Source organism: Gouania willdenowi, chromosome 3 (assembly GCF_900634775.1).
Source record: "Gouania willdenowi chromosome 3, fGouWil2.1, whole genome shotgun sequence".
NCBI lineage: Eukaryota > Metazoa > Chordata > Actinopteri > Blenniiformes > Gobiesocidae > Gouania > Gouania willdenowi.
In genome coordinates this window covers 18,351,249-18,367,044 of record NC_041046.1, presented here as the reverse complement: position 1 = coordinate 18,367,044, position 15,796 = coordinate 18,351,249, and the positions used below count along the sequence as shown (strand labels likewise).

General features: G+C 37.1%; 1 protein-coding gene across 1 annotated transcript in view; it reads right to left on the bottom strand.

The window, feature by feature from the left end:
- igdcc4 (immunoglobulin superfamily, DCC subclass, member 4) overlaps positions 1-15,796 on the bottom strand; it is a 108,281-nt gene that overhangs the window by 23,160 nt on the left and 69,325 nt on the right. The window contains exons 5-9 of the mRNA XM_028441345.1: positions 5,693-5,827; positions 4,775-4,927; positions 3,072-3,482; positions 1,602-1,766; positions 390-527 (exon numbers count right to left, since the gene is read on the bottom strand). Of these exons, the coding sequence (XP_028297146.1) occupies positions 390-527; positions 1,602-1,766; positions 3,072-3,482; positions 4,775-4,927; positions 5,693-5,827 (1,002 nt within the window). The remainder of the gene's footprint in view (positions 1-389; positions 528-1,601; positions 1,767-3,071; positions 3,483-4,774; positions 4,928-5,692; positions 5,828-15,796) is intronic.

Genomic DNA, 15,796 nt, shown 5'->3' with positions numbered 1-15,796 from the left:
TCCTGAATAGATATATTTCTATAGTTTTTATCATTTACGGTCATCTCACAATTGGGGTGGAATACACTATTTGTTAATTTTCCAATCTCTCTCTCTCTGTAGTGCCATCGCGTACCCCCATTTGAGAAATACTGCTACATACTGTGTGCATTCCTTCTAATTGAGTAAATTATGTTAATGGTAAATTATGTTGCTGGAGGATTATTGATACATATTTTGGCTGAAGCCAGTTTTTCAACTTAAGAGCTGGAATGTGATAAGACTATCACTTTTCAATAAAATAAATGCATTCAATGGTGCCATGATTGGTTAAAAAAAGTCAAATATTCAGGAAATCATTTGTGTTTTAAAACAAACCCTGCGTGCACTGCCATGTAGGCGTTGCTAACCTTGCTCCTGAGAGCTGTATTCAATGCGATAGCGGGTAACAGCTCCTCGACTCTGCAGCGTTGACAAAGGATGCCACATTAGTCTGATGTCTGTGGGAGACGTGCTGGCTATGGACAGATGAGGAGGAGCACTCGGCACTGTGGGAGGAAACAAAGCATATACAGAGGTGTCTGATGATTCAAGGTCTCCCCTTATAGGAGTGCACAGTTCCTAGACAGCAACGCAGTGTGGAAAATGTAGAGATCTGTCTGGATTTCTTAGGTTGTAAGACATTCTAAAATAACTTATCAGAAGCTGGTCCATAACTGTAGCAATTCTTAGAAGTAATTAGTAAAAGTTTTTGTCCTAATTGAAATGACAAAGTGTTTAGTGAGCTACCACCAAAGCTTTCCATTGCCTATTTTCTGAGTGGATGATTTACAGCACGTGTTAAACTCAAATCCAGCTCTTTAAAACATCCAAATCGGCCCGAGAGGGAAAGTAAAAATGACTGAGAAAACGGTGTGAATTACCAAATAAATTAGCTGGGATTATCTCAGTAGGGTTGCAAAAGGGCATAACATTTCTAGGAAATTTCAACTGGAACTTAAGCTTGGATATTTGGGCAATATTGAAAAAATTTAAACTTTTCACAATAATAATTTAGTCAAATTAAGCAGAAATTAGGAGTACTGTATCACTGTATTATATCCAAACATAAATATTGGCATCCATGAAAAAATAATACACTTAAAAAAAAAAAAAAAAAAATAACATTTCAACAGATTTATTTGGATGTAGAACTTTACAATTATGCAAAAATGGAGTTTCATTAAATTTGGCACAAATTCAATGACACTACAATATGTGTTTCCAATGCTATAACATGATGGAAGTCATTTTTACTCTCAAATTGTTGAAAGAAACCTAATTTTTCCAAACTCCTGCTAAACTCCTAAATTATTTGACAAAAATTCCCTCAAAATAAATAATAAATATATTCACTACCTGTTACATATTACTTGGGTATCGTCAGTGCCTTATATACTACCTACTCTTATATCATTTATACAAACGCAAAGTAGCACTAACGTTGAAATTGTTTGATTCCCAACCTCTGCGGCCCACTTAAGATCAAACTTATGCGTATTTGGCCCCTGAATTAAAATTAGTGAGACATCCCTGATTTATGGTCTCTATAAAGACCTTATTTTACCTGTGTTGTTACTCACCGTCCTCCAGCATCTCGACAGTGACAGGCAGGGATGGGCTGCTGGCTCCCATAGGTGAGTAAGCCACTACGAGGAATGTGTAGGCAGTGTGGGGGAGAAGCTCTCGCACCACATATTCAGTAGTGTCGTTGTTCATAGCAAACTGATACTCTTCATTATCCGAGCCTAGGTAGAGGAACATTTGAAAAGTTGGTCCTTTTTTTTGTAAAATAAAAAGATAATAAATCTATTAACCAGTGTAAATTATTAGAACTGTAATCGTGTAATTGATCATTAATCACAATTATGATGTAATTATAATCGTACTTGTAATTGGAAATAAACGTTGCTGCTATAACCATAATTGAATTGTAATTGAGTTCATATAATTGACTTTGTAATTGTAATTGGCGTGGAAGTTTGATAAACCTAAGGAAACATGTTACAGTTCTACTGTATGTAGTTAATCATTATGTTTCAGATCAACTTTTACCACTACCTGTCAGTTCTCTTTAAAAATATATATTTAAAAAATTGATAGAAAACAGGCTCAGACGCCCACACCAAAAATATCAATACCAATATTTTAATTGATAAGGAAACCTAACAAGGTAACCAAGAGATGAGAAACAAAGTGGATGATGGATCATATGTTTTAGTGTATTTTTCAGCTGATTTAAGACATGGGTTAAACTGATCCGTTATCATAAGAGATGCAAACAGAAAGCTAACGCAAGAGGAAAATTACGCTTTACTGGCTTATTTATTAAAGGTTTAGTAATTGTGATTAATTGTAATTGAACTTTAGTAATTAAGAACTTCATTGGAATAGAATACAGTTACCAGAATTTTTTCGATTTACAATTAAATTAGTTATTTTTTTATTCTCAGTCAATTACAATTACCTAAAGACCTAAATCAGCTGTAAAATGCACTAAAAACAAATATCTATCATCTAATTCCTTTCCTATCTATTGGAAATAGGCTACCTAATCAATGAAAATATAGGTTTTAATACTTTTTAAATGTGGGAAAGCTTGATATTAAACATTTGAATATTTTTTTACTTCATATGTGTAGAACTGTAGATAGAGTTGTAACATGGTTCTCCAGTTTTGCGTTAAATTATAATTTATAACATTTGTAATAAAATTTTCAGGGCAATTACGATTTCAAAGTCAATTATCTGAACTCAATTACAATTTAATTACGATTGCGACAGCAACAGATTTTTAAATTATAATTGCAATTATAATAATGCCACTAATGTTTTCATTGTATTGTATTGTATTTTATTTGTAATCTTTTAGATTGTTATGTGGGAACTTTAATGGAGCTGCTTTTTAAATCTTATAGTTCTGTGTATAATGACAATAAAGGCTTTCAATTTCACTTTCAATTCAATTCATAATTATGTAATTGATTACATCAATTACAATTATAATTGACCCCAACCCTAGAAAATGTGCACACAAACTGAAGCACAATCACCTGCAGCGCGTTGGCAGTGAACAGAGTAACCAATGATTTGTTCGGCGTTGAACTCGGGCTTCTCCCAGGTGAGGAGGGCTGTAGTGCTGGAGTAGGGAACAGCTGATAGGTGACGAGGAGGGCTGGGCAGACCGTCCTTCACAATGACCGTCAGCCTGGCAGTGGCACAGGCCGTGCCCAGGCCGTTATCTGCTATGCACTGGTAGTAGCCTGCGTCCTCCTGAGCCAGCTGGTTTATGAGCAGGACTCCAGGGTTTTGGCTCTTCACCCGTCGGTGGGACCTGATGGGCTGGCCGTTTTTCAGCCAGTGCAGCACTGGGGCGGGCTCCCCTGAGCTGTTACACAGAAACCTGGCTGTGTTGCCCCGGGACAAAGACATTGTCTCTGGGGGTTGAAGGATCATAGGAGGGGCTGGAAAATTTAGAGAGGAATAAGTGACTCCTTTACAATGTAAGACTCAAAAAGTTTGTTGCTAAAAAATAAAAATTTGGTAACACTTTATTTGGAGTTTTTTACATAACGCTGACATTATGCTGTTGTTATCAGTCATTAGCATGAATAGGAAGTTATGAAGGATGTCATTAAGCTGTCATTAAGTGTCATTTGCTAAATTATGACACCTTTGAAGCTATGTCGGTATGTTTTGGGTTAGGTGGAGGGATCTAGTGGGGTTAGGTAGGATTTGGGTTAAGGTTAGGGGTTAGGGTAACAAAAATGTAGGGGTTTGGGTAAGGAAGGGTTAGGTGTTAGGGTATCATGTCATAATAATGACAGCGTAATGTCAACCTTTATGTATAAAACTTCCAAGTAAATTGTTACCAAAATTTCTGTTGAGAGTGAGTTAAATGAGATCTAACATGGTTTAAAATCCATAAGCTGTTTTACAAGCAGCAGCAGCTGTGCCTAAACAGAACAAATGTGGTTAATTTCATGTTTTTCAAAAAAAACACCTACATCCTACATTTACCACACACAAATGTATCCAAGAATTATGACATAAGGTCTGAAGGTGTGACTTCACACACAATAGGAATTCTTCAGGTCACATTCAAACAGCTGAGGAATTTAAAGCTTTGTAGAATCTATATTCTCATTAGAGGGAAATACGCAACACGTGTTCGGTTTCTGAATGTTAGCATTTTCTCATCAAATAGTTATCACAATGGCTTTAATTAACAACATATACACGCTAAAGGCCCATAAAAGTCTTTTTTTTTTTTTTGGAATTTTACTTGATATTAAAAAGATGAATCCATCCTTCATTTATCTTCTGAGTCATAGGGATTTGATGGTGCCTATATCCAGCGCTCAACAAGTGTTAGGCAGTCAAAAGACAAATGTATTTATTCAGTTAAGATTCATATTGTTGTTATAACAATATTACCTGATACCCCATACTAACTATATTAATGTCACCAATGTGTGTCTGTTTGCTTTTTTAACCATACTCTGACACATTAGTTACAGATGTGTATTTCAAAGGTGTAGTGTAACTTCAAAATCGGTGTCAACATCTTTGTAGGAGATCACAAACACATGGCATATTGTTCCAGAATATGGCCTCGCATATTACATATTTCACATAAGAAGATGATGAGTCAGACAAGTCATATTTTTGAGCATCCAAAATGGAAAAATCAAACGAACCATTCAACATTTATCTGCATTGGGACCCTTGTGGTGAATTCAAACAGCAGACTTACCAGGCACATGCAGCTCAGCCGCAGCAGTCACAAACTCTCTGGTTTTGGGTTTGTTGGCCCGGCAGACATAGACACCAGCATGATGACGCCTGGTGTCTCTAATCACCAGGTTGGTTGCGAGGACAACCACATCGGTGGAAATAGGCTTCCCATCTAATCAAAGGATTTTGGTCAGTGTCAATGATTACACAGATGTGTGAAAGAAAGAAGAAGGCATTGAACAGTGGACAAGAGCAAGTTATCAGATCAATTTCCTGGGCTTTCTGTTGTCCAAGAAACCATCCAACAGAGTAAAAGAATCAGAATCAACCTGTAATTACAGAGACCCACCAACAGGTGGCCCTGTGACATTCCAGTTTGGGTTCACAGAGTCTGCATTGGCCAAACCATTTACTATTCACTATATAGACCCCTGCGTAGTTTGTCCACCATTTTGTAGGATTTGGACTTCTGTTCATACAAAGCTTTATTTGCAAATGAAACTCAACCACTTAGAATACAACATTAAACAAGACAGCAACAGTTAAACAGTAATAGTGGCTAAAAACTCAAGAAACAAGAGATGTAAAAATGCCTCCAGTTTGGAAAATCAAAGCCTGAGGGAGGAATTACAGTGTGCATGGCTGTGCACATTACTTTATATGTCAAAGCTCTGTGAATGATTTATTGTGACACCTAATCTTGTGTACTGCTTTGGCTCAGAGAGCATTACAGCATTCAGGAGAAGTGCAGACAACTTTGTATATCGGTGGAAAAAAAAAATGACTTTACAGCTACAGGAAATGTTCATCCGTTTGTCTGGCACAGAGATGTTTGTTCTTTGTAAGTGGAGACAGGAAAGAATGAAAGTCTGACAGATGAAATTGACAAACAAAAAGGTGGAGCAGCAACAAGGGAGAAAAAGAGTTCTTACATTACCTTGTCTGCTCCATGACACCAGGGGTTTGGGCTGGCCATGTGCCATACACTCCATCACGGTGGGATGGCCAAGCACAACGGTGGCATTCTGAGGTGGCGCTACAATCATAACTGTGTTCAGGGACTCAGTGGAGCCTGTAATGGCAACAAAGTGAGAATATGCTTTGGTGCTGTGAACCAGTAAACAGTGGGGAAGGTATAAAGCAACACTGCCTGACAGAGTGAGAAAATGCTGCTATCCTGGCAGCTTGAGTATTTTGCATCAGTATCAGATCCCTGCAATAAAAAAGCATGACTAAGCTTTGTGTTTTTCACATAACTGTCTGAGAGTCATAATCGTGTGAATTGGATGACTTCATAATCAAAACGGCTCCCACAGATGGTTTTTCTGACTGAAGAGGTTGAGTGATTGAGTTGTAAACCATGGCAGCTGTTGATGTGACCTGAAATCTTAATGAGGGAGGTTCGATGTGAGGCTGTAGGGAAAGAGACATATCTGACACACGTGAAGTATGAACGATAATTATAAAAAGATTCATTCATCCTATGGGATTCTTCATCAAATCAGAATTGAACCATATACCTAATGAGCAGCTGAGAAGAAACAGATGGATGGACAGAGGAAAACCAAGAGAAAAACACCAAAGTGACAGCATGTTCTACATAGGATGCACCAGTACTCTGTAGAGTTCACTGTTACCAAGAACCTATTGCATGCAATTGCTTGAAAAGGTGGCCTATCATTTCGTTTGTATTTTTGTGGATTGGCCACCAGAGGGGGAGACAGTGCCAACTAGTTGGAGTGATGTTTTGTGTGATTCAAATGTGGACACAACACAAATGTTTCATTGGTGTTTCGTTCATGTTAAAGCTGGAGACACTGCCAAACAGTTTGTTTTGTTTGATTCAAAAGTAGAAACTGAAGGAGTTCCACAGGAAATGTTTCTTTTTCATGTGAAATGTCAATTTCATAGTCATTTTTAAAACATTTATTTATCCAACTAAACATTTGTTGTAACACAGAAGAAAATAAAACATGTCATCCAATTCATTGGTATCTCTTGTGTGTCCGTGGTGATAGAGGTACTCAGGATCGTCAAGTACACAGATATAGTATGGGTATCGTATCGGTTTGGAAAAAGTGGTCTCAGTGCATCCCTAGTTCTATAGACTATTCCTAAGAATGGAGAACTTTGTTCTTTAAGTGGAAAGAATGAAAACTAAGTTTATTTTCGAAGTGACAGGAAGTAAAACTCTATCCTAAGTTGCAATTCCAATGTGTTCGGATTACTTCTGAGAGGTTCAAGCATTACATCTGACTAAAAGATACAACCCATGATGCATGTGGGCACTTAATCAGTAAGTTATTATTAAAGCAAATGTAATATAGCACATATAATTAAATATGGCACTCTATCAGATATCAGAGTCGATTTGTAATTATCATTTTCATCTACGTTGAGGCACATCCATTGTACTGCAGCATTTTATCCAGATTTGTTCCACCAGAACTGAATGAATTAGGATGTCATACGTGGAACAAAGACTAAATTAGATATGACTGAGATGGGACAGGCATAAGTTAGCGCACCATGAGTTTGTCATTAATCTGCATATTAATATGGTGATAGAATATGGCATGTCACTGACTCTGAAAAAAAGAAATGAGAACTGTGCAGCGATGGGACACAGCCTCACACTGCCTATTCTGTATGGGCCCATCAGTTCTCTGTAGTGAGTCTCCACAATGACAGGTTGGTTCAATCAGGCATGCCTTTGCATCTAATAGGCTAGTGGAACCTAATGCTATGAGTCAATATCCAGGTCTAGCAGGGCCACAAATCTGTTGTAACGCTTTAGGTGGGAAAGTGCCTGAAAAACCAGGCATGAAAAGAAACCACAGCCAAGAAAGCCATGCCAACTCAGCCGCCTGAAGAGGAATTCACCACCAGTCATTGTAGGGGAGCAGAGAACGTGTGAAATCACTCCTTGCATCAGCTATGACAAGAGATTTTTAGTAAATAATAATAAGTCAAAGCGCTGGACAGAATCAAGGGATTATTCTTTCACTCCGCACTTAGTGGTGGTAAGCTACTATTGTAGCCACAGCTGCCCTGGGCCAGGCTGACAGAAGCGAGGCTGCCATACTGCGCCATTGGCCCCTTCGACCACCACCAACACTCACTCACACACTACATTCATACTAGGCAATGTGGCTGAAGTGCCTTGCCCAAGGACACAATGACAGATACCACTGAAGCGACTGTCCCCCTCTGTGGCAACTGGAATTCTCAGTGGTCTCCCATCCAACTACTAACCAGGCCCAGACCTGCTTAGCTTCCGAGATCTAACAAGGCTATTATTTTTGGAGTATTTGTTAACCTCTGGATGCATTGGCGTAGAAAGTTTACTGTTGGGTGACTTGGTTTAACAATGTTCATTTTACCTCTGCCAAGAAGGTTATTTATCAATATTTTTGTATTATTTATTTGTGATTGCAATTATTTATTTGTTTTGTCTGCTAGCAGGTTTATGACGAAAGGTTTATGTACTCAAAGGATTATGACAATCTTACACTATGGAAGATTCCGTTAAATTTTGGAAGGAATCTGGATCAATATACTGATTCCGGATCAGTTTCTAAAATATAAAAAATTCCTAACTCATCATTGGTGAAATTTAAAAAATTCATTTCTCGGTTTGTAATTCAAAGAACTTGATGAAATTTCAGTTATGTTGGGTTGGTTTCTCAATTACCACACCGAGTTTAATCCAGATCAGATCTTAATGTATTACAGCACAATTCAAAATAAAACAAAATGGGGCTAACATACATTTGGACCTACTACATTGTTATTAATGGGGAAAGATTTCTTCCAAGCCTTTAAAGGGTGAATGATCATGTTACCAAGATCAGGATCACTGATCCGGATAACTACCAATATCTCGCAAACACTATTTTTGGCACTTGCGCTAGGTTTGCACTCACTAAGTGCTCTTGTTAGTATTTTCAATATTACTAATTGTTTATTGTAATATTAAGGATTGAAAGCTACAGACCTAAATTCATCTAACTCTGATAATGTGATGTCATTTGAAGGCATAAAATGTAATGTAGGTATAATGTGCAGAAGAAGTATTTCCTTAAGTACTTGCAGGTTAGAAGTTTAATCAGGTCCTGCCAAGAGTATATAGAAAGCCTCTAAAATTAACCTTGGAAATCATTATATTCAAAGAAAGCCTAAAGACACAGCTCATACCCCAATTGTAGAACCTTGTGTTATGACTATCCTACTCTAATGTATCTTTAGAACAAAAACTGAGAGCGTGGAGAATAGATCGTGAAACTCAAGTATTAGCAGAGGAATAGAAATCGATGTGTTCCAAAGCACAAACCCAATCTAATAATACTAAGTGTAGATTATTGCAGTATAATACGCACATAAGGACATATAATACAAGTTAAATTACACAATTACAACAATGATACGCTACATGTGTGTAGAGGCAGGGAGCAAATCGTATTTATTGATTTAGGTTTCTCGCAAGCTCAGCAGTCATTTGCACTTTAGGGGTAAAAAACACATTCTCCAACAGTTAAATTCTACCTTTTAAAAATGTTGGCAACTTTCTCTTTAGAGTGTCTCATACATGTAAAAAGAGAAGGCTTAAAAATCCTTGAAGGACTTTTTTTTAAAATCTATAGATATAACAGACAGACAATGGTGGTTAAGTAGACCCGAACCCTAACTAGGCTTAAAGGGGCAATATTAAGGAAAAAAAATCACTTTATAATAGTTTTGCTACAGTGATATACATCCCTTTAGCCTCATTCAGAGGGCCAAAGTTGAAAAAGTTATGTTTCCTCCCTTGTTATTCCACATTTTGTAAAAAGTCAGCTCCAAACGAGAGAGTTGGATTTTCTGCTTGCTAATGTCAGCGGGCGGAAAATCCTTCTCCGGAGCAGTTCCATTTTTAGTACCAGTTATATCTCCTTGTATCGCCTTTGACTTGATCTGACGCGTTTGCAACCCAATGCGATGCAGCAGTTGGACAAAACAAATGATTGTCACCTTAAAGGACACATATCATGGTTTTAAATCCTTCCTTTTTATATATAAATCATACAGTTGTGGTCTATATTAAGCGGAACTGCAATGCTTGGGTCTGAATTCCTCATTATTATAGCTCCACAGACCCCTTTTCTACCCCTTTTCTGATGTGCTTCTGAGAGCAACTCGTTTTGGTGCGGTCTCTTTAAATGCAAATGAGAAACTCCATACCCCGCCCCCTCTTCAGGTGACACTCGGTTCAACTCCACCCTGCTCGGCCATTTTTGTAGTTTGATAGAAGAGATACGGCTATGTAGCGGCGCATAAACTTTTTATTCAGAGGTTATTTACAAAATGTCAACAACGGAATACTTGTCCATCCAGCCTTACATGTTCCAGCCAGAGTCGGACCCAGCGGAGCGAGATGAAAATGAAGATGATGAACCTGCAGAACCCTAACAAGTGAGCTAACACAAGCACCGAGCTAACGCTAGCGCCAAGCTAACGTCACGAAATGCATTTTAATACAGTCTTTTCAAAGACAAAAATGGCAAAATGAAATGACTAATGAAAACTTTATACTTAAATTAAATCACGTAGGCCATATCATCAAGGATCTAAAACGAGCACACAGCGCTAACATATGAAGTCTGAAGACGGTGCAACTGCTAATGCTAACAAAACAATGACAGGGACGGATTATCATCACACTTTTTAGCGTTATTTACAGCTTACCGAAGTGCTCTGTTCGTCGTCTCCAAAGATAGAAGGAATTGAACCATCAATCATACAAAGTCTTTCGGCAAATCCTTCTTTATACTGGCGGAGGTTGCAGAAGCAGTCATCCTTGAAGTGCTTCGCGCACACAAAAATGACTTTACCCACAGATGTGGGTACATTTCCATGAAAAATAAAACTCAACCAGGCACTTTGAAAAGGTCCTGATGCTAGGAGACGTTGTAATGAAGCGTGTGGGTTACTACATCCAACAACCGAACATTTTGACTTATCCTCTCGTAACTTCGGCATCCTTGAGCTTGGACTACAAAATAAAAGCGTGAAATGAAAATGGCGGATTGCTCAAAGTGTTGGACCTGGAGTTGATGTACTAATTTGGCAGTTCCGCTGCAAATACTGTGATGTAATAGTTCAAAAAACGTAATAGAGAATAGAAAAATCGAAACAGATAGAAAAATATGAGCAAAACAGAATATAAAGATATCTACGGAGCACCTGAAGAGACTAATTTGATTTTTTCTGTACTTCTAAGCACTCTAAATATACAACAAAATGCATTTAAGGGCTAAAAAAGTGGATTTAGCATGATATGTCCCTTTTAAATTGAATATTCATGTGGTTAGAAGGGGAGAGGAGGAGAAGAAAGCAATGTAGCAGCTCTGGTGAGTGATTCTGAAAACAGCTGATACCTGCTCCAGCACTGTTTCATTGCATACACATAATGAAACAGTGTTTGTCTGACTCACAATCACAATAGCCGCTTAAATAGCCATGTGTTTTACTGTAATATGCGTTTTTTTGGTTGAAAACAATAACAACCATGTGTGGATAGCAAAAGAATATCGCTTTGGTGATCGCTGATCTCCCTCACAAGAGCGAGGCATGAAGTCCGCGTCTACAGACACGCCTACTCATGAATATGCATAAGCAGGCTCCAAAGCAGCGTGTTTTTAGAACTGCTCAGAAAGTCACTTTTCAGAGGGCTAAAACTCTGGAAAACAGAGTTTGGGGAAAATACAGTAAACCTCAAATACTATGTTGTTGGAGTTCTTGGAGATGGATGACAAATGGAGATGGGTGAAAACTAGCATAATACTGCAACTTTAAGTTGGGGCTGACAGTACCACAATTTTTTGGGCCACAACCCACAGATGTACAAACACAATTGTGTTAATGGGTAACAAAAAGTAGACTGACTGACTGTTTTAACTGTTAAAATGTTGTAATGTCACCATATCAATAAAATCTTATTAAAATGTAGTTTCATCGACTGATAAAAACTATAGAAACACGGGCTTGTTTTAAATCTTCTACCACATCAACATTGCTGTGATTTTTGGTATGAAAATGAATGACACGATGACTGTAAATTAATGTAATGTCGAAAGCACAAAACATGGTCTCCTCAAAACTTTTAGTGCATCAACCCTTCAAGAAGAGGCAACCATTTGTTAACCTAAATGCAACCCCCACACACACAAAAAAAACCCTAAAAAATCTAAACATTTAGAAAGGATAGTGCATATTTTAAAAGGGCCTTTAAATTGCCTGTATTTATTTATTATTCTTTTCTGCATGTGTGTATTATTGTTCTTTTAATATGCCGCTCTTTGCCTTTCTAATTACCCCTCGGGGATTAATAACATTTTTTCAGATTTTTATTCTGATTATTTACTCAGCTTTATCAATTTAAAACTGAGATAATACATGACGGACCAAATGAACATTTCAATTTGAATAGTTTGAAAGGTTTCTGAAATGGCAAGCTTGACATTAAATGTGATAATGTGTTTCACATGCTCCTGCTCTAAATCGGTCTCTTTTGCTCTTTTTTTTTGGCCACTGTCTCTTTTCGCCTTCTTGGCTGGAACACAAAGCTCAGCTCAGAGCGCCAAATTAAAGTTGTCTGATCTCTAACTAGGCAGTGACAAAGGCACACGGTACAACACAGCTTTAATGTGGGCTGCCTGGTGGTGAACTTGCACATCACAATGGAATACATTGATTGACCTTGTTCTAATGCAAGTGGTCTACAGTCACCATGGGGGTTTGATTGAGGAGAAGTGTGTAGCTGGAATCACAAGACTAAGGCCTGTGTGTGACATGGTTCTACTGAAACATACGTTATTTTAAACACTTATTTTCACAAACTGGAAAAGAGGCATCTCCAGTTTATCCAGATGATCTAAAAAAGCCTCTCTGATGAGAACTAGTAAAGTCATGTAGAGCTGCTTTAACTAAAACAGCATAATACACTTTCAAACTACACTAATATCTGCCTTTTCTCAAGGTACCACAACCCCCTACAGGTAAAAAATGTGATTGTCTGGCTTATAGCAATATCTAGTGACTGTTGAACTGAATACTTGAATCTCTAAAAAAACATTTAGCCAACACTTGAACTTGAAATTAAACAGAGATACATTTAGACTCTTGACTATTTATCCAAGTGGGAAATTGCTCTAAAATATGAAATAACTTCAGAAATCAAGTATCTCTACAGAGTAGGTAAAAAAAAAAAAACAGAACATTTCTAAAAGCAAAGATCTATATCGGAATCTAGCCTGGTTGACTTATCCTCAGAGTAGGGTACACCCAGATCCAGGGATGGGGTCAATTATAATTGTAATTGGGTAATTGATAATAAATTACAATTGAGGCATAATTATACTTGTATTTTAAAAAATCTGTTGTTGTTGTAATCATAATTAAATTGTAATTGAGTTTAGATAATAGACTTTGTAATTGGAATTGCCGCATGGTTCAAAGGTGTACAATGTCAAATTTGTTTGGACTGCAATAATACCATAAATTAATTATTTCATAAAATTGTCCACTGCCACCATAGCGGAGCCACAGGATTCACGTGTGTGCCAGAGCCAATCGCTGGAGAGCCCACCCCCACCTCCTAATGTTGGAACAGAGCAGCGATCCGCTGTGTGTGAGTGTGTGTGTGTGTAATTCAGAATTAAATTTGCATTAGAAATTAAGTGTTTACAAGGTCAGTTTAAAGAGGATTTAAATTTTATTCTGAATTAGAAATTAAAGCTCCCATATAAATGTGTGTCTCAAAAGGTTTCTCCAGACATAACTTCATGCTGGTGCGTTGCTTTTTCCCGATTGTATTTATTTAAATATATGAAAACACAATAATCACTCTACACATTTCACAACAAACCTAAATGTCCCTGAGGTCCCGCCTTCAAACACAACCTCATTTGGCCATCCATGAAAATGCTACTGAACCTCCCACTTTTCTATAGTAATACATACTTCCTACTAACACTACACTAGTTCCATAAAAAATATCAATTAGAATTCAACGCTAAACTGAGGAACCATGTTACAGTTCTATGTACAGTTCTACACATATTTAAATAACAATTATTAAAATATGTTTCATACAAAGCTTTAAAATATTCATTAGGAAGCCTAACAAGGTAACCAATAGATAGGAAGGAAATTAGATGATAGATATTAGTTTTTAGTGTATTTTACAGCTGATTTAGGACCTGTTATCATCAGAAATGCTAACAGGAAGCTAACACAAGAGGAAGGTCACCTTTTATTAGGTTATTTATTTCAGGATGAGTAATTGTGATTAATTGTATCTGAACTTTAGTAATTGAAACTCAGATCAGATCAGGATGCCAGTCAATTACAGGATTAACAGACAACAACTGCAGCCAATATGGAAAATCCACATAATCTAAAATACCTGTTTTTGGACTTACCCATATGAGCAGAAAGAACAAGCAAAAACTACACAAGTCATATTCATTCATGACTCATGGAGTCATTTATTTATCTCACTAAATATGCAACATTTTGGTATTAACACAATTAGCACACCTTGTGTAAACCATACACGTAGCATTGTTGTGCAAGAGACTGCCATCAACTGACATGAGGAAGTTTAGCTACAGGTATTACTATAAACTATATATTATATCATATTACTATAAACGGAACGATATATCGTGAAACAACACATGGTGATATCAGAACATCACAAGTTGATAATTGAGAGTATGAATAGTATCTGGGGGAGGGTCAAATAATTTAAATAAGTCTGGTTATTTTTCACTTTTTTTTTTTCTTTCTTTCCTTACTTTTATTTTTTTATATACTTTTTTAACATATTGTTTTTCTTTCCAAAAATATTGTATTATATCGTCACAGTGATTCCATTACTGTCGTATCGATCCATTACCATATCGCCACTGATGTCAAATTGAGTGTTTTTCTGCTATTTGAGAAATTAATTTGTTTACTTTTTGGTAAGGATGTCCCGATACAACTTTTTCATTTCTGATATGATACCGATATTGCAATCTTGCGTATCGGCCAATACCGATATTGATCCGATATCAGCATGAATCATACATTTTTTTTTTATAATAATGACTTATTTTGTCGTGTGGAATGTTAGAAAAGGCTTGATTAAGTGATGTTACTTAAACAGAGAACAATAGTCAGCAACAGTAGGAAAAACTGACCCATTTATTATTAACCAATTGGTTACATAAATTTTAACCTTCAACATAATAACAATTGAATAAAATACATAAAAAGGAAATTGGGGGGTATTTTGTATCCAATACCCCATATTTGTTTTCAGGTTAATATCGAACCAATATCCGATATCGGATCGGGACACACCTACTTTTTGGTGTGTGCAATGTCCTGACAACGGCTGTGAACCAGTCATTTTTTTTAATGTCATTTCTTTTAGTTTCTGCCGATTACTTGGTTTCCCACAACCACATTAATAGCAGTCATACATTAATCCTATGCACATCTATGTGTACAGAATGGAGGCGTTTCCCTATAGTCTTAGTCCCATAGAAGCGCCTTCATTATGCATCTTTGAAGACTGTGCCATTTAAATGTGCTTGAGTTGGATGTGTGCCCTTCACTGAGCAGGATGATTTAGGTGCAGTTTGACACAAGAAGGCTGTTCAAATTCATCAGCGAGAGGTGAAAAGTTTCTCTGTGATCACCTTGAGACGTGTCGGGGTTCATGTACTTCACAGGATAAAGGGAAGTGGGATCACATCCCAAAATGCATACCGGAGGTTTTTATTATACATATTCATATTTTAGCTGTTACTTATTAATAAAAGGGGAAGCCAGTGAGAGAACAAAAAGGGAATACAAATAAGTGACTGTCAAAGGGAATATTTCTTTTTTTTTGTTGCGCTTGGGCACAAGTGATAAAGGGGGAAATTTGTGGTACTGCTCACATACTTCTTATTGTGCTGGTGGCGTCCACTGGTGCCGGGTAATACGTTGAAATACAACAACAGACCTC